Source organism: Salmo trutta, chromosome 23 (assembly GCF_901001165.1).
Source record: "Salmo trutta chromosome 23, fSalTru1.1, whole genome shotgun sequence".
NCBI lineage: Eukaryota > Metazoa > Chordata > Actinopteri > Salmoniformes > Salmonidae > Salmo > Salmo trutta.
In genome coordinates, this window is record NC_042979.1 from 25,210,480 (window position 1) to 25,236,548 (window position 26,069).

Here is a 26,069-nt window from a genome sequence, read left to right on the forward strand (position 1 = left end):
AGGAGGGAGGCAGCCTCTCGTTGACAGGAGGGAGGCAGCCTCTCGTTGACAGGAGGGAGGCAACCTCTCGTTGACAGGACGGAGGCAACCTCTCGTTGACAGGAGGGAGGCAACCTCTCGTTGACAGGAGGGAGGCAACCTCTCGTTGACAGGAGGGAGGCAACCTCTCGTTGACAGGAGGGAGGCAACCTCTCGTTGACAGGAGGGAGGCAACCTCTCGTTGACAGGAGGGAGGCAGCCTCTCGTTGACAGGAGGGAGGCAACCTCTCGTTGACAGGAGGGAGGCAACCTCTCGTTGACAGGAGGGAGGCAGCCTCTCGTTGACAGGAGGGAGGCAACCTCTCGTTGACAGGAGGGAGGCAGCCTCTCGTTGACAGGAGGGAGGCAACCTCTCGTTGACAGGAGGGAGGCAACCTCTCGTTGACAGGAGGGAGGCAACCTCTCGTTGACAGGAGGGAGGTGGGGCTAATATTTTCAGTTTTCATTATCTGTCCTCTTTGTCTGTCTGTCTGTCTGTCTGTCTGTCTGTCTGTCTGTCCTCTCTATCAGTGAGTACAAAGACAATGCCACCCTGGCCCAGCTGTTGCAGGACAAACTGGATGCCTACAAGGCTGATGACCCCACCATGGGAGAGGTGAGGCAGGGATGGAACGAGGGAAGGAGGGGAGAGTGCTTATTAGATAACAACAAAATGAGAGGCAGAAAGAAATGTTTTAGCAGTGAAAATATGAGAACCTAGAAGAAGATACTATACTGAAATGTATTGTTATTGTGTGCTACTTTAATAAGCACCATGCTACAAAAGATCCCACCTTGCACTCACTGTGGCACTTTGTAATTGTCTTTCAATGAAAAGCATGTTATAAATTAAATGTATTATTATTATTATTATTATTATTATTTATACTACATATATCTTTCATGTAGGACCTATCAGGACACAGAGTGAATCTTCACCTCTCTCTTCTACCCCTCCTCCATCTCTCCATCCCTCCATCTCTCCATCCTACTTTCTCTGCAGGGTCCTGATAAGGCTCGTTCTCAGCTGATCATCCTGGACAGGGCTTTTGACCCCGTCTCCCCCGTCCTGCATGAGCTCACCTTCCAGGCCATGGGCTACGACCTGCTGCCCATCGAAAACGACGTCTACAGGTACGTGCGTGCGTGTGTTTGTGTGTGTATGTATGTGCATGTTCCAATGTGTGTGTGTGTGTGTGTGTGTCTCTGTATTCACATCCCTCTCTTCAGCTGTCTCCAAGGAAACAGACAGGCTAAGGCCTAGCTAGCTGCTAAGGTTTAGGTGTAACTACTGTAAATAGAAGAACACAATCAGTTGAGAGAGGGCTGCTGTAGCGCCCACAAAGCGTTCACTACAAGGTAATCATCTGTGGTGTTTTAGATCACTAGAGACTTTGATCAGAGTGCCTTTCCCATCCACACACATTCAGGACTCAAGCATCTGTGCCAGGTTCGAAGAATAGCTTTTGAATCTGGTGAGGTTTTGTGTTGAAATACTTGGCTGTGCTGGAAATCCCAAATGCTAGAGTTTCTGTAGTGTAGAAAAAGTAACACATAATGTTGCTAAAGTTGATTACAGTAAATATACGTGGAGTGCTTTTGCCTGTTTTTATGTATGGATCCAATTTATCTTTGTCTCTCCCCTTGTCTATCTGTCTGATTGTCAATTCATGTCTATCTGTCTGACTGTTCATTCATGTCTATCTGTCTGTCTATTCATGTCTGTCTGTCTATCTGTCTGTCTATTCATGTCTGTCTGTCTATCTGTCTGTCTATTCATGTCTGTCTGTCTGTCTGTCTGTCTGTCTGTCTGTCTGTCTGTCTGTCTGTCTGTCTGTCTGTCTGTCTGTCTGTCTGTATCAGATATGATTCCCCTGGGATGGGAGACACTTCTCAGAAGGAGGTCCTGCTGCATGAGGATGATGACCTGTGGGTGGGGCTCAGACACAAACATATCGCTGAGGTGTCCACGTAAGTCACATACCCGTCTCTCCCTCTCTCCCTCTCTTTCTCTCTCCCTCTCTTTCTCTTTCTCTCTCCCTCTCCCTCTCTTTCTCTCTCCCTCTCCCTCTTTCTCTCTGTTTCTATCTCTCCATCTCCCTCTCTTTCTCTCTGTTTCACTGTCTTTCTCTGTTTCCCTCTCTTTCTCTCTGTTTCTCTCTCTCCCTCTCTTTCTCTCTGTTTCTCTCTCTCTCTCTCTCTCTCTCTCGTGTATGTCACTGCCACTGGTTGATATTAACTCAATAAAGTCAGAACAAAGTCGAGCTCTATTACTTACTAGCTCTCTTATGCTATCTATCTTCTCTAACTGCCATCAGGGAGGTGACACGCCAACTGAAGGACTTTTCTGCTAGCAAGAGGATGAACACTGCTGGAGATAAGGTAAGGAGAGAGAGATGCTTTCAGAAAGCCTCCCTGTCAGTATGTTTTTATGGCTGAGTGGAGAGAGAAAGTAACCATGTTGTGTGTTCCAACAGACCACCATGAGGGACCTCTCTCAGATGCTGAAGAAGATGCCCCAGTACCAGAAGGAGCTGAGCAAGGTTAGAGTGTGTGTGTGTGTGTGTGTGTGTGTGTGTGTGTGTGTGTGTGTGTGTGTGTGTGTGTGCGTGCATGTGACGTGTATGTGTGTGTGTGTATACTGACCTCTCCCTGTGTGTTGCAGTACTCCACTCACCTGCAGCTGGCTGAGGACTGCATGAAGCACTACCAGGGCACAGTGGACAAGTTGTGTCGTGTGGAGCAGGTAAAGGAGAGAAACAGGGGAGGAGGGGAGAGCAGGGAAGGGGCAGAGGGATAGAAGAGGTGGAAAGGGATGAGAAGATGAGAGAAGAGACTCATTCTAGGGCACTATAATGAACTCAGTGGTTAGTGTCCGCCCTGATATTGGAAGGTTGGGAGTTCGATCCCCGACCGAGCCATACCTGTAAAAAATAGGACCCGATGAATCCTCTACTTGGCACTTAGCATTAAGGAGATTGGGGGTAAGGCCCTGCGATAGACTAGCGTCCTGTCCAGGGAGTGTACTTGTACATCAAGCTGCCTCACGCTACAGAAACAGGAGATAGGAGCAGGAACCTATGAGCCGTTCTGCTCTACTTACTTACTTCCTTATATAGGGCACTATATATTGAATAGGGTGCTATGGGATGTATCGCTAATCTCCTCTCTGTCTCTGGCACGTAGGATCTGGCCATGGGTACAGACGCTGAGGGGGAGAAGATCAAGGACCCCATGAGGGCCATCGTGCCCATCCTGCTGGATGCCAATGTCACCACGCACGACAAGATCCGCATCATCCTCCTTTACATCTTCCTCAAGAACGGTGCGATTGAGAGACGCTTGACCTTTAACCCTAACATTTACCCTAACCCTAGCTTCATGTCCACATCCCAGTTCAACCCTCAACCACAACCCTAACTGTAACCCTAGCTTCATGTCCACATCCTAGTTCAACCCTCAACCACAACCCTAACTGTAACCCTAGCTGCACGTCCACATCCCAGTTCAACCCTCAACCACAACCCTAACTGTAACCCTAGCTTCATGTCTACATCCCAGTTCAACCCTCAACCACAACCCTAACTGTAACCCTAGCTTCATGTTCACATCCCAGTTCAACCCTCAACCACAACCCTAACTGTAACCCTAGCTGCATGTCCACATCCCAGTTCAACTCTCAACCACAACCCTAACTGTAACCCTAGCTGCATGTCCACATCCCAGTTCAACCCTCAACCACAACCCTAACTGTAACCCTAGCTGCATGTCCACATCCCAGTTCAACCCTCAACCACAACCCTAACTGTAACCCTAGCTTCATGTCCACATCCCAGTTCAACCCTCAACCACAACCCTAACTGTAACCCTAGCTGCATGTCCACATCCCAGTTCAATCCTCAACCACAACCCTAACTGTAACCCTAGCTTCATGTCCACACCCCAGTTAAACCCTCAACCACAACCCTAACTGTAACCCTAGCTGCATGTCCACATCCCAGTTCAACCCTCAACCACAACCCTAACTGTAACCCTAGCTTCACGTCCACATCCCAGTTCAACCCTCAACCACAACCCTAACTGTAACCCTAGCTGCATGTCCACATCCCAGTTCAACCCTCAACCACAACCCTAACTGTAACCCTAGCTTCATGTCCACATCCCAGTTCAACCCTCAACCACAACCCTAACTGTAACCCTAGCTGCATGTCCACATCCCAGTTCAACCCTCAACCACAACCCTAACTGTAATCCTAGCTTCATGTCCACATCCCAGTTAAACCCTCAACCACAACCCTAACTGTAACCCTAGCTGCACGTCCACATCCCAGTTCAACCCTCAACCACAACCCTAACTGTAACCCTAGCTGCATGTCCACATCCCAGTTCAACCCTCAACCACAACCCTAACTGTAACCCTAGCTTCATGTCCACATCCCAGTTCAACCCTCAACCACAACCCTAACTGTAACCCTAGCTGCATGTCAACATCCCAGTTCAACCCTCAACCACAACCCTAACTGTAACCCTAGCTGCATGTCCACATCCTAGTTCAAATCTCAACCACAACCCTAACTGTAACCCTAGCTTCATGTCTACATCCCAGTTCAACCCTCAACCACAACCCTAACTGTAACCCTAGCTTCATGTCTACATCCCAGTTCAACCCTCAGCCACAACCCTAACTGTAACCCTAGCTTCACGTCCACATTCCAGTTCAACCCTCAACCACAACCCTAACTGTAACCCTAGCTTCACGTCCACATCCCAGTTCAATGCTCAACCACAACCCTAACTGTAACCCTAGCTGCATGTCCACATCCCAGTTCAACCCTCAACCACAACCCTAACTGTAACCCTAGCTTCATGTCTACATCCCAGTTCAACCCTCAACCACAACCCTAACTGTAACCCTAGCTTCATGTCCACATCCCAGTTCAACCCTCAACCACAACCCTAACTGTAACCCTAGCTTCAAGTCCACATCCCAGTTAAACCCTCAACCACAACCCTAACTGTAACCCTAGCTTCATGTCCACATCCCAGTTCAACCCTCAACCACAACCCTAACTGTAACCCTAGCTTCATGTCCACATCCCAGTTAAACCCTCAACCACAACCCTAACTGTAACCCTAGCTGCATGTCCACATCCTAGTTCAACCCTCAACCACAACCCTAACTGTAACCCTAGCTTCACGTCCACATCCCAGTTCAACCCTCAACCACAACCCTAACTGTAACCCTTGCTGCACATCCACATCCCAGTTCAACCCTCAACCACAACCCTAACTGTAACCCTAGCTTCACGTCCACATCCCAGTTCAACCCTCAACCACAACCCTAACTGTAACCCTAGCTTCACGTCCACATCCCAGTTCAACCCTCAACCACAACCCTAACTGTAACCCTTGCTGCACGTCCACATCCCAGTTCAACCCTCAACCACAACCCTAACTGTAACCCTTGCTGCACGTCCACATCCCAGTTCAACCCTCAACCACAACCCTAGCTGCATGTCCACATCCCAGTTCAACCCTCAACCACAACCCTAACTGTAACCCTTGCTGCACGTCCACATCCCAGTTCAACCCTCAGCCACAACCCTAACTGTAACCCTAGCTTCACGTCCACATCCCAGTTCAACCCTCAACCACAACCCTAACTGTAACCCTAGCTTCACGTCCACATCCCAGTTCAATGCTCAACCACAACCCTAACTGTAACCCTAGCTGCATGTCCACATCCCAGTTCAACCCTCAACCACAACCCTAACTGTAACCCTAGCTTCATGTCTACATCCCAGTTCAACCCTCAACCACAACCCTAACTGTAACCCTAGCTTCATGTCCACATCCCAGTTCAACCCTCAACCACAACCCTAACTGTAACCCTAGCTTCAAGTCCACATCCCAGTTAAACCCTCAACCACAACCCTAACTGTAACCCTAGCTTCATGTCCACATCCCAGTTCAACCCTCAACCACAACCCTAACTGTAACCCTAGCTTCATGTCCACATCCCAGTTAAACCCTCAACCACAACCCTAACTGTAACCCTAGCTGCATGTCCACATCCTAGTTCAACCCTCAACCACAACCCTAACTGTAACCCTAGCTTCACGTCCACATCCCAGTTCAACCCTCAACCACAACCCTAACTGTAACCCTTGCTGCACATCCACATCCCAGTTCAACCCTCAACCACAACCCTAACTGTAACCCTAGCTTCACGTCCACATCCCAGTTCAACCCTCAACCACAACCCTAACTGTAACCCTAGCTTCACGTCCACATCCCAGTTCAACCCTCAACCACAACCCTAACTGTAACCCTTGCTGCACGTCCACATCCCAGTTCAACCCTCAACCACAACCCTAACTGTAACCCTTGCTGCACGTCCACATCCCAGTTCAACCCTCAACCACAACCCTAGCTGCATGTCCACATCCCAGTTCAACCCTCAACCACAACCCTAGCTGCACGTCCACATCCCAGTTCAACCCTCAACCACAACCCTAGCTGCATGTCCACATCCCAGTTCAACCCTCAACCACAACCCTAGCTGCACGTCCACATCCCAGTTCAACCCTCAACCACAACCCTAGCTGCACGTCCACATCCCAGTTCAATCTTCAACCACAACCCTAGCTGCACGTCCACATCCAAGTTCAAACCTCAACCACAACCCTAGCTGCATGTCCACATCCCAGTTCAACCCTCAACCACAACCCTAACTGTAACCCTAGCTGCACGTCCACATCCCAGTTCAACCCTCAACCACAACCCTAACTGCAACCCTAGCTGCATGTCCACATCCCAGTTCAACCCTCAACCACAACCCTAACTGTAACCCTAGCTGCATGTCCACATCCCAGTTCAACCCTCAACCACAACCCTAACTTTAACCCTAGCTGCATGTCCACATCCCAGTTCAACCCTCAACCACAACCCTAACTGTAACCCTAGCTTCATGTCCACATCCCAGTTCAACTCTAACTGTAACCCTAGCTTAATGTCCACATCCCAGTTCAACCCTAACTGTAACCCTAGCTGCATGTCTACATCCCATTTCAACCCTAACTGTAACCCTAGCTTCATGTCCACATCCCAGTTCAACCCTAACTGTAACCCTAACTGTAACCCTAGCTTCATGTCTACATCCCAGTTCAACCCTAACTGTAAACCTAACTGTAACCCTAGCTTCATGTCCACATCCCAGTTCAACCCTAACTGTAACCCTAGCTTCATGTCTACATCCCAGTTCAACCCTCAACCACAACCCTAGCTGCATGTCCACATCCCAGTTCAACCCTAACTGTAACCCTAACTGTAACCCTAGCTTCATGTCCACATCCCAGTTCAACCCTAACTGTAACCCTAGCTGCATGTCCACATCCCAGTTCAACCCTAACTGTAACCCTAACTGTAACCCTAGCTTCATGTCCACATCCCAGTTCAACCCTAACTGTAACCCTAGCTTCATGTCCACATCCCAGTTCAACCCTAACTGTAACCCTAACTGTAACCCTAGCTTCATGTCCACATCCCAGTTCAAATCTAACTGTAACCCTAACTGTAACCCTAGCTTCATGTCCACATCCCAGTTCAACCCTAACTGTAACCCTAGCTTCATGTCCACATCCCAGTTCAACCCTAACTGTAACCCTAACTGTAACCCTAGCTGCATGTCCACATCCCAGTTCAACTCTAGCCTCAAACACAACCTTAACCCTAACAGCTGATCTAGGATCAGCTTTTCCTGTTTATTCCTGAAGCTTATTTTAAAACCTACATACAAACGTAATGCAAGCTGCGCAAATTGGCAGTAGTTGCATATCAATATACAAATGTGTGCAGCGACGCAATTTGTAATTCATCCAACGATGCAGGATCGCCATTTTGCATGCTATACAAAGGGTATAAATGATGGTTTAATGGTAACCCATAAGAGCTTAACAAGCTGTGGTGTGTTGTTGGGTAGGCATCACGGAGGAGAACCTGAACAAGCTCATCCAGCATGCTCAGATCCCACCTGAGGACAGTGAGATCATCACCAACATGGCCCACCTGGGCGTGCCCATCATCACAGACGTGAGTCAGCACTTCCACCTTCGGTCTATCCAGCCTCCTCTTCCGTCCCTCCTGGAGCTGCAATCAAGGGCATAGATGCACCAACACCTTTTCAACACCTACTACACACCATCTCTCTCTCCTGCCCATACTGTCTCTCTCTCTCACTCTCTCTCTCTCTCTCACTCTCTCTCACTCTCTCTATCCTCTCTCGCTCTCTCTCTCTGTCACACGCTCTCTTCTACGTTCCTACCATATTATTCCTTTTGTATGGATTCCAAATAAACACTTAAACAATCGAATGAATAATTTCTCTCTATCCCTTTGTTCTTTTCCCCCCATGTTCCTCCTCCCTCCTCTAGTCCACCCTTCGCAGGGGAAAGAAGCTGGACAGGAAGGAACGTGTGAGTGCGCAGACCTATCAGCTGTCCCGTTGGACACCACTGGTCAAGGACATCATGGAGGTCAGTTACTGGACATTCACATAGTCTGTATGTGGATGTGTGTGTGTGTGGCGGGGGGTTCAGGCCATCCCAGCTTGTCTTTAGTGTGTATTTGCTAACCGTTCTCTTGCTCTGCCTCTCTCCTTGTCATCCCTGTAGGATGTTATTGAAGATAAGCTGGACACCAAGCACTACCCGTACATCTCTACCCGCTCCTCTGCCTCCTTCAGCAGCACTGCAGTCAGGTACACACACACACACACACACACACTGGAATGTATTGCAGTATAGTCACTGGAATGTATTGCAGAATAGTCACTAGAATGTATTGCAGAATAGTCACTAGAATGTATTGCACTATAGTAGCACTATTGAGATTACAAAGAATGGAGGGACGTAGATTAATAGTAATTTGAGCTCCGAAGGGGAGGGGAGATCTATACTCTGATTGGCTGTAGAAGAGCGGGACTAAGAGCAGTGAAACCAAACAAATATTCTGTTACGGAGAAGAGGGCATTTAATGAAACATACTGCAACAGAGGGCTCTGTTCAAACGTAATGCACAAAATAAGGAAAAGGGTTCCATTTGGGACCCAGCCAAGGTATCTGACCCTCACACTACTACCACAGGGAGAGAGGATTGGTGGTGGTGTGGGCACTGGGGAAGGATGAGAGGGTGCTGACACATTGACCCCTGCATCTTGAATATCCCTCTCCCCTCTAGACCTTCATTGTGTGCACATTGATCAGATCTGTGCTGCTGAGAATGTGAGCCACCTCCAAAACCATCCACCAGTCATTCACCCCTCCAATGTTATTGACTTATTGGGAAAGAAGCTCTGGGAATCCAAAGGCAGGCTCAGTTACATGAGCATATTTCACACCTCGCACACCCATGCCACAGCCAAACACGCTCACACACACTGGTCGCAATCCAGACTGACTACATTACAGACGTTAGACTGCGCAGTGAGGCATCAGATTGCTACATCATATGATGTGGTTTGCTGATACATTATAACACTTGCGTTTGACTCTTCCCCCCCCCCCCCCAGCTATCTTAAGATGAATACACTAACTGTAAGTCACTCAGGATTGTAAAAATAATCCCGGCGTCGTGAGATCTGGCATGTTTCTGCAATGTATTCAGCCTGGAACGTGGCGGTGTGTGTTATTGACTCAGTTGGAGACAGACCCTGGAACAAAGACAGATGGATAAGATTAGCTAGTTCTCTCCACACAGAGGAGGACTCTACCTCTGCCCTCTTACCTCTCTTCCTAGTTAGATAGACTCATTCCTAACTCAGTACAGCAGTGTTGAAATAGTTCAATAGAGTAAGACTGTGATATTCCATCCTTGTGATTGTGCTTCTCCCTCCCTGGCAGTGCCCGTTATGGCCACTGGCACAAGAATAAGACCCCAGGCGAGTACCGCACTGGGCCACGCGTCATGGTCTTCATCATTGGAGGCGCGTCCTTCAGCGAGATGCGCTCTGCCTACGAGGTCACGCAGGCCAATGGGAAGTGGGAGGCCATCATTGGTGAGTCTGACACCGGGGGGCGCCACTGGGCGCAGGTCGAGGGGGGGATACGAGGGACTCCTCCGTAGGGAGTGTGACATTGGTGGTACATTAACACACAGATTCCTTTAATTTATTCAAGAATGCAGATTCATTTCAAATGGACACAGAGCCCCTCCCTCTGGGCACTTGTAGGTCTGAAAAGTCTGGATAGGTAGCCACAGTACGGTAATATGTCCACAATGCCCTCTGATAGGCTAGGTGGAATGGCTTATATCTACACAATTCTTTTCAAGATCTACACAAGGTGCCTTAGGGATGTGGGCTAGGACGTAGATTGTGAAATGGGCGTCCTTCACTAACTGACTGACTATCGTACATTAGCTACTTCTGTTATGTCCCCATTCATTGTGGTCAGCATAGCAGAACATGAATACATATGTCTGCCATCATCAGTGCCAATGTAACTGTATTCTGTTCCCACTGTGTTGACCACAAGTGAATAAAGAAGAACGAAGCAGAGAAGTCATCCAGATAATCTTTCTCTTTTGAGCGCCTACCGCACTCGACCGTACTTCATGAACATTTTGACTCATCCACACACCAACAGAGTTGACCTCAATTTGCTTTCTGACTCCCATACACCCACTCCATGAATCCCAGTCAGTAAAGGTTAATTAAGCATAAGCTTATGTCATGACCCTAGTTTTCCTATTGAAGCAATCAACACTATTTTTGTAGTGCTGGATTTAGTGCTATATCTAGCAACTTAGATGGAGGAAAACGTTATGTTTCTGATGAACACTTATCTGGAATACCACCTATGATATGTTTAAACCCCTTTTGGGTGACACGTGTTCCCTGTTCATTGAATGTTGTCTGTCGAGTCAGCCAGTCCTTGTCCTAAGGGAGGGGGTGTCTCCTATGTTGTTTTTGCTGTGCTATGCTTTTACTTTTGGATTCAGTCTTGTTCTGTCTATAACACTGTTGTCTTTGAATTGCAGCTACACCCTGTCTTTTTCTGTGCATCTGGGTTTTGTGTGTGTGTGTGTGTGTGTGTGTGTGTGTGTACAGTATGTGGGTGGTGCTGTGCAGTGGCGTGTTTAACCCCTTCTTTTGGAGATGGCAAGGAAGGGGCAGAAGAGAGAAAGTGGCGTGGGGGGCGTGGCATGTGATGAGAAATGAGCGTGAAGCACCCTCTGTTCCTCCACAGGTTCCACCCACACCATCACCCCCATCAAATTCTTAACGGACCTGCAGCACCCTGACTTCCGAGAGTCCACTAGGGTGTCCTTTGAGGAGCCAGACGCAGGCTCAGACGAGTGAGACAGACAGAGAGAGGGAGGGAGGGAGAGAGAAATCACACTCTGACAAAGTAAAGGCAGCCGCGCAAAGAAGCCCTTTCTGAACCCCCACAGCACAAGGGCTTTTTTCCCCTCCGTACTCCTCTTACTACACTCAGTACTGTTTAACTCCGCCCCCTACCCTCAGGGATGGCTGTCTGGTCCCTGGCTCACTGCATTTCCCAGTTACCTCAAGCTCCACCTCCTGCAGGCCAACACCCAATCACAGCGTGATACAGTGTGATTGGTGACCTTCACAGCCGGTAGCGATTGGCCATGCCATGCTGCTGACAGATAGAATGGGCATGTGTTGCAGTATCTGTCTGTTGGGCCTTCAGGTAGTGAAGCCTGTGTGAGCTGGCCTTGCAACAGGCGTCCTGACCTCATCCCTGCTGCCCCTCTCCCCCTCCACATCATCTCAGCTGGGTGGATTAAATCGCCCTCTCTGCCCTCAGGGCCCTCTCAGCCTGTTTCATACCCTACTTCCCAGAATTAATCCTTTTTGGCGCAGATTTAATCTACCCCCGAGATCCATCTTTTTCTACTTTATTATTACAATCTAATTCTTTTTTTATAATTAACACCTTCAAGACAATCAACTTGATTTAGTGGTTTCTTACAGGATAGGTTCTTGAGTTGATGTTGGATTTCAAGAAAGGATTCTCGTTTTTTTCGTTCTCTCTTTTTTTTCTCAATCTTCCAACTTTCTCCCCCTCTCCTCCACTTCACGCTCTCTCAGTCCACCAGACATCACATGCATGCTTACATGGCCCACGAGTCATCTGCAGAGAACACTAATGTTTGTCCCTACTGCTATCTCCACTCCCTCGGACACTGTGCTTCTCTGCAGACACTGACACTGGGAATGTAGCGATGTTCACTCGATATGCTTTAGCACCTAGAAAAGATGTGACACATCATAAAAAGCCTTCACAATTGCCTCCCTCACTTTCTTTCGCATATAGCTCCATATTTTCCCCCTAGCAACACCATATGTTGCCCATACAGCATAGTCAACCAATAGTAGACCTATATGGGTTTTGGGACATAAAGACAGGCATATAAAAGCACATATCATAGGTCTACTTTTCGAACACCAATATTATCAATTACCACATCACTGCCTAATTTGGGGATTTTGTTTAATTAAGTAAGTAAGATTTTCCCCACACTGTCAAAGATATTTTCCTGCACACTTTGTTAAAGGGATAGTGTGAGATTCTGGCAATTAAAATTTATTTTCTACTTCCCCAGAGTCAAATGAACTAGTGGATAGCATTTTTATGTCTTTGTGTCCAGTATGAAGGAAGTTAGAGGTAGTTTCACAAGCTAATGCTAACTAGTGTTAGCACAACGACTGGAAGTCAACAGGTACGCTAGCGGTGTCCACAAGTTCATCTGACTCTGGGTAAGTAGAAAAACGGCTTAATTGCCAGAGTCTCGCACTGTCCCTTTAAAGCTGTCTCCTGAGTGAGTTTCCCTCAACACATTAGCAAAGGACATCCATTTCGTTCTTGCTTATCTGCTAAAGCTATATCCTTTTCAAACAACTTTTGGTTTCATGGTTTTGGTGTTTTCTTAGTAAGTATCGATCACCGTGCAGTATGGACTCTTTACCACATATTGCCACATTCAACACTTCCAGAACAAAATGACCATTGTTTATTTACAAAAAAACTGTTTGTTTCTGTTATCTGGTATTTGGATATGTAGTGAGTGTTGGGGAGCAACATGGATCAAAGTGTTGTGTTTCTGGCCAAAGGCCTGCAAAGATGTGTGTTTCAGACGCTGAGAGACAGGAGAGAACCAGGCAAGGCCAGTCCAAAGTTGATCTGTGACTACTGCTCACCCCAACCCCACCTCACCCCACCCCACGCTCCCTTACACCCATGATGCCTGCATCCCCATGGTGACCCAACTTAAGATGGACTTGCCTCTTCCTCTCCTGTCTCTGCCTATGCCTATTGATGCTGGGATAAACCACTCCTGATTGGCTGTCATGCCACAGCTAGAAAGGCCTAACTGCCAGGACCAATTAGATTTACTGAGCTTTAATTGAATTCTACCTAGCAACAGGTAAACCTATGCGTCTTCCTTGTTGAGCCAATATGACAGAAACATGCAGCTTTGCTTTAGAAACAAACCGATGAAGAATAACAATACTACTGATTAAACTGTTGAGTAGGTATGGGGAGTAAATCAAAACTTTGGTCCAGCGGTTTGCTTTATGAAGGCCTTGGTTTGTCCAAGATGGAGGGTAAGCCATTGACACACTCAACATCTTAGTGACAAAGTGATAAACTAGATGGACAAATGTTTGGTTGACTCCAATCCTATACCTCCTGAGTTATACTGTGTCCGAAATGTGTCTTCAGCTATGAAAAAGTCAGCTCATTCATATTTTGGTGGTGCTGTTGTGTTTAGCTTTCAATTTCACGTTTTCATTCACAAGCATAGGCAAAATTACTTCCCTGATGTCATCCAATCAGAGAATGGTTGGACTGAAATCTGCTTTTCTTTTTTTGAAGTGTTTTGACCAGGTTTTTCATATTGCTGATGTTTGCATGCACTGTGATAAAAGCTTCTTAGGTCACATGCACAAGCTTACAGCTGGTTCGCTGCACTCTCCTATAGGTGTGGTCACAGGGTTCTACCACCAGTGCTTTGCAGCTCACAGAATCCTGCCAGCGCTGTGATGTCAGTGCATGTGTGTTTTTGGCAGGCAGTCCATTACCCCACCAATCTTCTTTGAATCTCTAAAACGTGTGAATAGCCCACACATCGTATGATAACCAATAATGATAACCAATACATTCTCCAAATGCTGACTATTGACTATGATTTCAAGTTTTTTGGTTGTACGTATATGTTTATCTTATTTCCAACATTTTTCTTTCTCAAGAATACAGTGGTTTCATCTAAGCATTCAGAGCAAGAGCTGAAAACACATTTTCCTGGCAGGCTTATGTTTGGGCAGCTCTAATATAATGCTCTGTCTGTGTGCTTCCTCTGCTGCGTATCTGTCCACCTCTCTAGGATCAACCCACGTCTTCACCCCCACCGCCCTCCTGGAACAGCTCAAGACCATGAACAAACCAGACGAGGAACCAGCAAGCTAAAATCACCCAGCCCCATCTATCTATCTCCTTTCCTCTACCCTACACATCCCCCAGTCACCCTCCCAAAAATCCTTCATGAATTGTGTAAGCATCTCATCTTGCACGAGAAGAATAAAAATAGAAAACAATGATAGCATTGGTGAAAAAAATATATGTTGAAACAGAAATAAAATCATGTTGCAAGTATTCTCATGTTTTACAATGGATGCAAATAACGGAACTTATTTAAAAAAGGTTTAAATATCAACTAAGGTCATTTGAAACTGAAAGTACCAAATGTAATATTGTATGCTATGAAACCTGCTAGAATGTGTAAAACGTAGAGGTTTTCTCTGTTTGTTCCCTCAGTTTATCTTATTGGTGTGATTTGTATTGGTAGTGGGTGGAGGAGGGATGCCTTACTGGAGTTGGTTGGCACTAGGAAAGTCAATGCAGTAAGATCATATCACTCAACATGCAATATAACTCATCCCTGTCCTATTAGGGGGGAGAATCCTAGCTGGTCAAGACATTTGTATCAGTAGCATACAGGGATGGAACCTAAGGATTTTGGGCACTGGCCAGCCAGGCTAGTAGACTGCAATTTTTACTAGTCCAAAATCTGTGCCATGCGATATTTGAAAATACAACATTTCACTAGCCGTTGGACTAGTTGGGCACATTTTCTACTAGCCCGGTCTGAAAAGTACTAGCCGCAGGCTAGCTTAATTTCCATCCCTGGTAGCATGCCTGAACATTGTGTGGACTGTTACTGTATATCCTTCAGTATGGCAATACTGAGACCAAGCGACCTAAGAGATCCTTTAATCACAGTGCTCTCTGTGAGTTAGACAGTAACAAACAGCCAAACTGACCCTAGGTCTGAGGATAGAGAAAAACGGGACTCTGTAAATAGCTACAGAATGGTAGAAGCATCCTTCCTCCAGCCATAAGACTGGAAGTATTTACTCACCACATCCTTTTCCTTTTCTCTGGAGAGATTTCACGGTTGAGTGTCAAAAGGCCATTGCTTGCAGATGTTTAAAGAATAATCATAAAGGGCCGATTTGTATTTCAGTATTGTAGCCTGTCACATTGTAAGTCTTATCATTGGTTAGTATCAAAATGTTTAACCAGGTCATGCACTGAGTAGTGTGTTGTGTATATGCCATATGTTGATGTTTTAGTGTCTCACTGTTGACTGGTGATGTTTTTGACTGTGAAGTAGTAAAAGATTTCCTTTAAAAAAAATCCAATATGAAGTCATGTGTTTGTGATGTTTTAGCTGTAGCTGTAGTGGTCAACTGGGAAAAGAACTAATATCTATATTTTGTTTGTCTGTCCGTTAGTTTTATCTTTTGGTACATTTTAACTCTTCCAATGGTGAATGGCTTTGCAAAGAAAATGTAACCCCAATATTTCTAACATTTTATTTCTCTGTTTTTCCTCTCTATTTCCTGGAAAAACAGGTTGTATATTGATAGCACTATGCGTTTTCTGTTATGCCAACACTATTTCATTTTTTCTATTATCAGTTGTTGTAAAGGGTTCACTGTCTGTTCAATTAATTTATATCCAAGATTTTTGTCAGAGGGAAGAAATATTAATAAATGAAACATAAGTCTGTGTCCTTAACCGGTTTAACTTATTGGGATTCTATATTTGCAAGTGTTGAAGCACAAACAAAAGTATACTTCATGTGTACCAATGTACTAAGGCTGTCTAATAAATTGGCTTCCATTACAAGGACAAAAGACTCAGCACATTCTTAGCTACATTGTAAGCTACTCTGTTGCAATTATGCTATTCTTCATTGTGGTGTATCTGTGAGTTGACACTCATTTCAGGTTCACATTTTTCAGTAAGATCCTGCAGAATATCTCTGGCCCCGTACATAGGTTGTATAACTGATGTACAACACATTTCACTCGTTGGTTGTGATACAAATTATATTTTTGTGATACAACGGAGTTGTGGGGTGTCTCCACAACAACGTGTAATTATTTTTGTACAGAGAAACTCTGCATTGTATCAAAAGGGTTGTGTCAAATGCGTTACACATATTTTGTACAACTTCAGTGTGTCTCAGTCTCTGACAGTGTGACACCCAGGTGACTCATCCATACCTGCAGTTCATGGCCAAGAGTAACAAGCTGGTTATAACCAACATTAGCCTTACTTAATAACTATTAGTTAGCCTTACTTAATAACAACTATTAGTTAGCTTTACTTAGTAACAATTATTAGTTAGCCTTACTTAATAACAACTATTAGTCAGCCTTACTTAATAACAACTATTAGTTAGCCTTAATAACAACTATTAGTCAGCCTTACTTAATAACAACTATTAGTCAGCCTTACTTAATAACAACTATTAGTCAGCCTTACTTAATAACAACTATTAGTTAGCTTTACTTAATAACAACTATTAGTTAGCCTTAATAACAACTATTAGTCAGCCTTACTTAATAACAACTATTAGTTAGCTTTACTTAATAACAACTATTAGTACAACTTTGCAAACCATTAGAGACAGGTGCATACTGTCATGTACTCAGTATTACCAGAGAAATATAGAAAACTGTTTCAAGAATGTGACATTATAAAGTGTTCTGTGTTCTGTTTTAACATCAACATTTATTTGGCTTCAAATCAGAAATACAAATGTTTTACTACAAAATATTTGAACAAAAATCATTTGATAATCAATCAGTACAAAAGTACAAAATATACCAGAATCTAGATTTTTCCAAATCTGCATTTCTGAAATCCTATAAATGTGTATTTCTGAAATCTTATTTTTGTGTTCAACACAAACTCTATTAATACACAAACGTGCTTATTTTTCGGATAAAATATTTTCCTGATGGGTACAAGTTTACACTACTGTAACACTGACACCAATTAGTAACCGTATTAACTAAATATTACACACAATACACAAATGATCAAGAACAAAATACAAAACAAATTATTTAGAATCAATAAATTAGGGTAAAAAAATGGAAGAAATCAACGTGTGAGTAGTTAATCTCCTCACCTGAAGATCCATAGCAGCTATTTATTTTGTCTTTGTCACAGTCATTGTTCAAATGTAACAAAACAAATGTGAAAAGAATATTCCAGGTTTCAAAGCAAACTAAACAAACAACGAGCATATGTCCGTTATTTTGAAACGTAAATCATTCATATATAAATAATTCAGATTCTAGTGCATTTTATGAGTAAGAGATGAATTTTTGTTGTTTCTAGATGATACCGGAGATGGCAATATTGGCACTCCACCTTTGATCTAAAGCTATAACATGTACTGTACAAAGTAACCTATAACCTGTAGTAACCTGTATAAAGTACAGTGTGTGTAGACCCTACCTTACTATCAGTGCTGAGCCACTGGGTGACGATCAAATAGGTCCAAAGAAGCCAGCGGCTTAATGACTGGGTTGAGGTCCTAATATCCGTACCCAGTCCCTTGCTTCATGTTACTCCACATATCAAACTCTTACACCGAATATTAAGTGTACAGTACACATAACGGCACATTTAGAGACATCTGTGTCCTCACAGTGGTTAGTCCAAAGACTTGCCTAGTCGTATTCATTAGTGCAAACCGTAACAAAACGTTTTGCAACGGAAACGGAAACAAGCGTTTCTTATTGGACAAATTCAGGAAGTCCCTCCCCGTTTCAGTCGGTTTTCTTCTGCTTGGTGCCTAATAAATATGACCCTGGTGTATTTCTGGTCTGATCCATCTGTGCATGCAGGACTGTGACAGCGCCTTCTGGTGGTGCAGTTCAGCGGCGATGGAGCGGGCCATGCGTTTGGAGGCCTCCCTCATCCCCCTGGCCGCCTCAACGGCATGGCTCAGAGAGCGCTGGTCAGCAGACGGAACGGCCAGCTCCACCTCTGACCTGCTCACAACCCCTGACTCCAGAGGCCACACCCCCACTCAGAGACACACAGATGGGCTGGGGGTGGGATGGAGCTGCCTTTATCACTGGGCTGGAGTAGTACCTGCAGGGAACAGGACAGATTCTAACTACACTTACTTACTACTCGTCTTACTACATAGGGGGAGAAAGTGGGATATTAAACAATGCTGAAATCATGACAGATACTTATGTGTGATTCAAATATTCACACTAATAAAACTATTAGAGGATTAATGCAAAACGTAAGCACCTATTTCCTCAAGTCAGTATTTTGGAAAAAATATTAACTCCTGCACCTGCAGGAGTTCATCCACATAAGTGTGCTGCTTGCTCGTGTTGTCACCATTAAGTGGTGAGTCTGTGTCTCAACTCAGAGATTTCATTAGGGTTGGCAGCAGATGAAGAGGGGGTTGTAGCGAAATGATTAATTAACCTAATTGACACTTTTCATGTCCGGAGGAAGAAAGAGAGAAAAAAAGAAAGAAAGAAAGAAAGAAAGAAAGAAAGAAAGAAAGAAAGAAAAAGAGAGAGAGAGCAGGGAACTCACAGAACTGGCGGGCACACTGGCACACAATGGACCAGCGGCACACTGCCCAGCATGGAAGGGTCGGGGCTACAAAGGACATGCCTCTCACATCTCTGTGGGGAGAGCTCATTGGCCGGGTGCCTCTGTGGGCGGGACCCGTGTCTCTCTCTCCGTCCTCCGGTCTGCAATGCAGAAATCAACACAGGCTTGTTGTCAATTAAAATGACAAAGCGTTTAAACACAACAGAAAACAGGAATTGAATCAAATAAAATACAATTGTATTTGTCATGCTTCGTAAACAACAGGTGTAGACTAACAGTGGAATGCTCACATACGGGCCGTCCCTACAATGCAAAGAAAAGAAAAGAGAAATAGTCGAAAAAACATTTTACATATTTTGCCACATTACAGCCTTATTCTAAAATGGATGTAAAAAAAAATGTCCCTCATCAATCTACTCACAATAACCATAATGACAAAGGAAAAAAACGTTGGGTTTTTTTTGTTGACATTTTTGCTAATTTATTAATTATTTTTAACTGAAACATCACATTTACATAAGTACTCAGACCCTTTACTCAGTGTTTTGCTGAAGCACCTTTGGCAGCGATTACAGCCTCAAGTCTTATTGGGTATGACGCTTGGCACAAGCTTGGCACACCTGTATTTGGGGAGTTTCTCCCATTCTTCTCTGCAGATCCTCTCAGCTCTGTCAGGTTGTATGGGGAACATCGCTGCACAGCTATTTTCAGGTCTCTCCGGAGATGTTCGATCAGGTTCAAGTCCGGCCTCTGGCTGGGCCACTCAAGGACATTCAGGCTCTGGCTGGGCCAGTGAAGGGCATCCTGCGTTGTCTTAGCTGTGTGCTTAGGGTTGTTGTCCCGTTGGAAGGTAAACCTTCGCCCAAGTCCGAGGTCCTGAGCACTCTGGAGCAGATTTTCATCAAGGATCTCTCTGTACTTTGCTCCGTTCATCTTTCCCTAGATACCGAGTCCCTGCCGCTGAAAACCATCCCCACAGCATGATGCTGCCAACACCATGCCTCACCGTAGGGATGGTGCCAGGTTTCCTCCAGACGTGACACTTTGCATTCAGGCCAAAGCGTTCAATCTTGGTTTCATCAGACCAGAGAATCTTGTTTCTCACGGTCTGAGAGTTCTTTAGGTGCCTTTTGGCAAACTCCAAGCAGGCTGTCATGTGCCTTTTACTGAAGAGTGGCTTCCGTCTGGCCTAATGGGTGGAGTGCTGCAGAGTTGTTGGGTTTCTGGAAGGTTCTCCCATCTCCAAAGAGGAACTCTGGAGCTCTTTCAGAGTGACCATTGGTTTCTTGGTCACCTCCCTGACCATGGCCTTTCTCCCCCGATGACTCTGTTTGGCCGGGCGCCCAGCTCTTGTAAGAGTCTTGGTGGTTCCAGACCTATTCCATTTAAGAAAAGAACGGAGGCCACTGTGTTCTTGGGGACCTTCAATGCTGCAGACATTTTTTGGTACCCTTCCCCAGAGCTGTGCCTCAACACAATCCGGTCTCAAAGCAAAGGGTCTGAATACTTATGTAAGAGACACATTCTGTCTCCTAGAGACGAATGTACAGTCCTATATCGACATAACCTGAAAGGCCACTCAGCAAGGATGAAGCCACTGCTCCAAAACCGCCATAAAAAAGCCAGACTACGGTTTAAAGCTGCACATGGGGACAAAGAGCGTACTTTTTGAAGAAATGTCCTCTGGTCTGATGAAACAAAAATAGAACTGTTCAACCATAATGACCATTGTTATGTTTGGAGAAAAAAGGGGGAGGCTTGCAAGCCGAAGAACACCATCCCAACCGTGAAGCACGGGGGTGGCAGCATCATGTTGTGGGGGTGCTTTGCTGCAGGAGGGACTGGTGCACTTCACAAAATAGATGGCATCATGAGGGAGGAAAATGATGTGGATATATTGAAGCAACATCTCAAGACATCAGTCAGGAAGTTAAAGCATGGTCACAAATGGGTCTTCCAAATGGACAATGACCCCAAGCATACTTCCAAAGTTGTGGCAAAATGGCATAAGGACAATAAAGTCAAGGTATTGGAGTGGCCATAACAAAGCCCTGACCTCAATCCTATAGAACATTTGTGAGCAGAACTAAAAAAGTGTGTGCGAGCAAGGAGGCCTACAAACTTGACTCCGTTACACCAGCTCTGTCAGGAGGAATGGGCCCAAATTAACCCAGCGTATTGTGGGAAGCTTGTGGAAGGCTACCCAAAACATTTGACCCAAGTTAAACAATTTAACGGCAATACTACCAAATACTAATTGAGTGTATGTAAACTTCTGACCCACTGGGAATGTGATGAAAGAAATACAAGCTGAAATAAATCATTCTCTCTACTATTATTCTGACATTTCACATTCTTAAAATAAAGTGGTGATCCTAACTGACCTAAGACAGGGAATATTTACTAGGATTAAATGTCAGGAATTGTGAAAAGTGAGTTTAAATGTATTTGGCTAAGGTGTATGTAAACTTCTGACTTCAACTGTACATAAGGTCACTGTGGGGACAACATCGTTGATACACTTATTAATGAAGCTGATGACTGATGTGGTAAACTCCTCAATGCCATCGGATGAATCCCAGAACATATTACAGTCTGTGCTAGTGAAACAGTCCTGTAGCTTAGCATCCGCTTCATCGAACCACTTCTGTATTGAGTGCGTCACTGGTACTTCCTGTTTGAGTTTCACCAATAGAACGGAGGTTAGAGGTGATTTATCCACTCTCCAACGAAGTCTCGTCAGGTATCCAGCACATCGGCCTCTATAGCACCGTCTCCTCCTTCTTCAAGTGTCGGGGATTTGGGCCTGGTCCATGATAATCAATATGTCTTTCGCCTCTGACTCATTGAAGTAGAAGTCCTCCTCCAAATAGTGATAGCTGTTCAGATGTCCAGATGCTCTATTCGGTTATAGGAAAGGATTGTGGAAACATTATGTACAAAAAAAGTTAAGATTAGTGCCCAAAAATACACAGAGTAGCACAATTTGTCAGGAGCCCGTAAAACGGCCACCATTCCCTCCGGCGCCATACTGGAGGGAATGGCGAGTGGACAGTAGATAGCTATAGGAGGACTTGATGTTAATAAGGGCATGTCTGTTGCTCACCGTGTTCACTGCTTGTGTTCCAATATGTCTCAGACCTCCCACACATAGAACATTGATGAGAATGAAGACCAGTGTGACTGTGGATAGCCTCAGTGTCACCATCACCCTCTTCTGGTCTTGTCAGTCAGAAGAAAAGAGAAAGAAGAATAAAGACAGAGCAGAAAGGAGTGGAGACGACACAGTGACACTGTGACACACAAACTACCATTACACCACAGTCTGAGAATGCGACCCAGCTGGCACCTTATTCCCTATGTATTGTACTACTTTTGACCAAAGCCGTATGCGTAGTACACTATATAGGGAATAGAATGCCATTTGCTATGTAGCCTGAGAGAGAATCTCTTACATGTAGTGTGTCCATGGGTGTCTGTCTGTGGAGCATACTGTAGACATATATAGGGACCTGCCTCCCTCTACAGTCAGGTTCATCACCAGCATACCCACCTCCACCTACAGACATACTGACATTCTGCCCTGCAATCACAATACAATACAGATGAAAATACTATATTTTACATTCATATCAACATGTAGCCTAGTGTAGCTCAGTTGGTAGAGTATGACTCTTGCAACGCCAGGATAGTGGGTTTGACCACCCGTAGGTAAAATGTATGCACATTCACTTGGGATAAATGGGTCTACTAATTGGTATATATTCTTATATTCAAACAGAAGTCGTTCTTACTGTTGTGGGCTCCTCTGTTCCTGACTGTCTCTGCTCTGCCACGTGATGCAGGGGACTCTGGGATACGTCTGGAGGACCGATATCTGAGTGTGGACTGGGCATGCACCGAATCTGTCGCTGGAGATAAAACAAACAAAAATCAATATTTTGCCAGATGACTTACACCTAGGGTACCCAGCAAAAATAACACTCTAGTGAATGATGAATGTATAGTTAAGTGTGTTGTGAAATGTATAGTTGAAGTGTAATGTGAAGTGTATTGGGAAGTGTATTGTGTAGTGTACTGTATATATGTATGTAAAGGGTAATCCGTGTCCCATGTGAGTCCCAAATGGCACCCTACTCCCTATAAAGTGCACTACTTTTGACCAAAGCCCTATAGGGAATAGGGTAACATTTGGGATACAGCCCATGACTTCCTGATATCCAGTTCAGGTCTTAGAGGCTGTCGAGGTACAAAAGCTGATGTTCTAGGAGTTAACCTCAGAGCCCTATCCTCCTCCTCCTGCTCGTAGTCCCTCTTCCTCTCTCTACCACCATCGCTCCTTCGCTGAGCAAACCTGAGAGAGGAGAGGCATCCAAAGGAACATTACAAAATCAATATGGTGAAAGAAGACAATGGGACCCTATTCCCTATATAGTGTACTACTTTTGACCAGAGCCCTAAGGGACAGTAGAAATGGCAATTAACCTGTTTCAACAGTAACACATGTATGATGAAATCTCACTTAAAAAAAAAAAAAAAAACGGCCAACCTAATGCAAGGTGTTCAGCTGAGAGGGTGTGTGTGGTCGTTCTGGGCTGAGGGGGGAGCTCTGACAAGACTGGGAGGGTTGGTCTATCTCAGACTGCCCTCTAGTCGCACTTTCAGTCTGCTCACTTCCACTTGTAGAGACTGGATGGCTTCACTGGGACACAGATTTGCACACACACACACACACACACACACACACACACACACACGAGTACATTGTCACAGACGTCGATGAACGGTGACCAAAATGCAGCGGGTATAGTGCTCATCTTTCCTCTTTATTTAGAGAGAACACTCAAAACAAAATAAACAAATGACTAAACAGTTCCGTAAGGCACACAGGCTATACAGAAAATAACCACCCACAAACCCAAAGGAAATACAGGCTGCCTAAGTATGGCTTCCAATCAGAGACAACGAAAGACACCTGCCTCTGATTGGAAGCCATACCTGGCCACACATAGAAAAAGAAACATAGAAATAGAAAACTAGAGCCAAAATCCCCTAGAACCAAAAACCCCAAAACACACAAAACAAACACCCCCTGCCACGCCCTGACCATACTACAATTACAAAAGACCCCTTTTACTGGTCAGGACGTGACATACATATAAAGTGGGGATGCTCTCTCTACCTCACAACTTTGTTCAAACTCGATCAGTAATGGTACTTGTTCCAAATATTGTAGTTAGTAATATTGAAGTAATATCACCACAAGTGTGTTATAGGTGTTAAAACTTACAATTGACCCAGCTAACCAAATCGATTTGACATTCCAAGCCAAACCATACACATTATTTTGCTAAACTCATTCCAATTAATATGTGAGTCAACAAGCAGGGTCCACTCATGCAGTGTCACGCCATGCAAGAGTCAACATTGGGTATGTATTTACCCCCCCGAGTCTCCACATTTACTAGCTTTTAAGTCTGTAAAGAAATCAAATCACACATAACGTAAAAATGACTCAGGTTTTCTGGCATTTCACTTGATGTATCAAACTCTACCTGCCCATGGGAGGCCACACATTAGAAACACACTGAAATACCAGCCAACACTGAAGGATCCAGATATTTAGAATAAATATAAATATATAATATAATACATAATAAATATATGGCTCTGGTAGGATCCAATGCAATAACCCCTTTTCCCAGATAGAAGCAAGACACCAACCAGCCAACACTCTCAGCATAAAAGGAGAGAGAGAGAGAGAGAGAAGAGAGAGAGAGAGAGAGGAGAGAGAGAGAGAGAGAGAGAGAGAGAGAGAGAGAGAGAGAGAGAGACACAGAGAGAGAGAGAGAGAGAGAGAGACAGAGAGAGAGAGAGAGAGAGAGAGACAGAGAGAGAGAGAGAGAGAGAGAGAGACTCACTTGCAATTAGTCAACTGACCAAAGCTCAGGGCCCGAGGGGGATGGAGGAGAGAAGGAGGAGAGAGGGTTTTAAAAGAGGGTAGGGGAGAGGTGGAGGATCAAATAAACTGACACTGACAAAGAAACATTGCCAAACAGCTAGCCTCCCTGCTTGATCTCAGGAGGGTAAATGCTTCTGACACAGAGTAGACTGTGTAGTTACTAGACAGACAGATATTAGTGCTTCATTACACAATGTTTTCATGTGTTCTTAGGTAGGGTTAGAACTGGTTCAGGGAACAGAATCGAAAACCAGAAAAGAACACAATTATTTGAGGGATCTAAAGTGATCTATGCTGTTCTACAACAGAACCTTTCTTTTAAAAGCATGGGAATTGGTTAATAGCTTTATTTTACGTTTCAGGCATTTGTTTCCAGTCCCACAAAAATCCTAACAAAGCGCCTATGCAAAGCACTCACTCCGTCACTAAAAAACGTATTTGCCACTGGGTGTGAGTGTGTGTAGGCTACTTGCACCTCCACACTGAAGCATAAGTTACTGTAGCCTCCTGACAATGTTACATAGGTTACTGTAACCTCCTGACAACGTTACATAGATTACTGTAGCCTCCTGACAACGTTACATAGGTTACTATAGCCTCCTGACAACGTTACATAGATTACTGTAGCCTCCTGACAACGTTATATAGGTTACTGTAGCCTCCTAACAACGTTATAGGTTACTGTAGCCTCCTGACAACGTTACATAGGTTACTGTAGCCTCCTGACAACGTTACATAGGTTACTGTAGCCTCCTGACAACGTTACATAGGTTACTGTAGCCTCCTGACAACGTTACATAGGTTACTGGAGCCTCCTGACAACGTTACATAGATTACTGTAGCCTCCTGACAACGTTTCATAGATTACTGTAGCCTCCTGACAACGTTACATAGGTTACTGTAGCCTCCTGACAACGTTACATAGGTTACTGTAGCCTCCTGACAACGTTACATAGGTTACTGTAGCCTCCTGACAACGTTACATAGGTTACTGTAGCCTCCTGACAACGTTACATAGGTTACTGTAGCCTCCTGACAACGTTACATAGATTACTGTAGCCTCCTGACAACGTTACATAGGTTACTGTAGCCTCCTGACAACGTTATAGGTTACT

The 26,069-nt window shown here is 44.9% G+C and overlaps 1 protein-coding gene and 1 long non-coding RNA gene across 3 annotated transcripts in view; one reads left to right on the plus strand and one right to left on the minus strand.

Moving 5' to 3' along the window:
* LOC115159664 (syntaxin-binding protein 1) overlaps positions 1–16,246 on the plus strand; it is a 38,156-nt gene extending 21,910 nt beyond the window's left edge. The window contains exons 8-20 of one of the 2 annotated variants that reach the window (XM_029709606.1): positions 550–634; positions 1,022–1,152; positions 1,882–1,989; positions 2,337–2,400; positions 2,496–2,561; positions 2,684–2,764; positions 3,205–3,343; positions 8,000–8,109; positions 8,451–8,552; positions 8,691–8,776; positions 9,918–10,072; positions 11,265–11,426; positions 14,431–16,246. In XM_029709606.1, the coding sequence (XP_029565466.1) occupies positions 550–634; positions 1,022–1,152; positions 1,882–1,989; positions 2,337–2,400; positions 2,496–2,561; positions 2,684–2,764; positions 3,205–3,343; positions 8,000–8,109; positions 8,451–8,552; positions 8,691–8,776; positions 9,918–10,072; positions 11,265–11,377 (1,240 nt within the window). In that variant the 3' untranslated portion in view covers positions 11,378–11,426; positions 14,431–16,246. The remainder of the gene's footprint in view (positions 1–549; positions 635–1,021; positions 1,153–1,881; positions 1,990–2,336; positions 2,401–2,495; positions 2,562–2,683; positions 2,765–3,204; positions 3,344–7,999; positions 8,110–8,450; positions 8,553–8,690; positions 8,777–9,917; positions 10,073–11,264; positions 11,427–14,430) is intronic. The other variant, XM_029709607.1, reaches the window with a different exon arrangement.
* A 779-nt stretch (positions 16,247–17,025) lies between these two features.
* LOC115159665 (uncharacterized) lies at positions 17,026–25,077 on the minus strand. The gene is made up of 8 exons (XR_003868928.1): positions 24,914–25,077; positions 23,542–23,694; positions 23,269–23,346; positions 22,787–22,903; positions 22,448–22,575; positions 22,099–22,214; positions 18,972–19,132; positions 17,026–18,506 (listed from the first exon to the last, which is right to left on the minus strand). It is a non-coding gene; the product is annotated as an uncharacterized LOC115159665 (long non-coding RNA).
* Between the last annotated feature and the right edge of the window lie 992 nt (positions 25,078–26,069).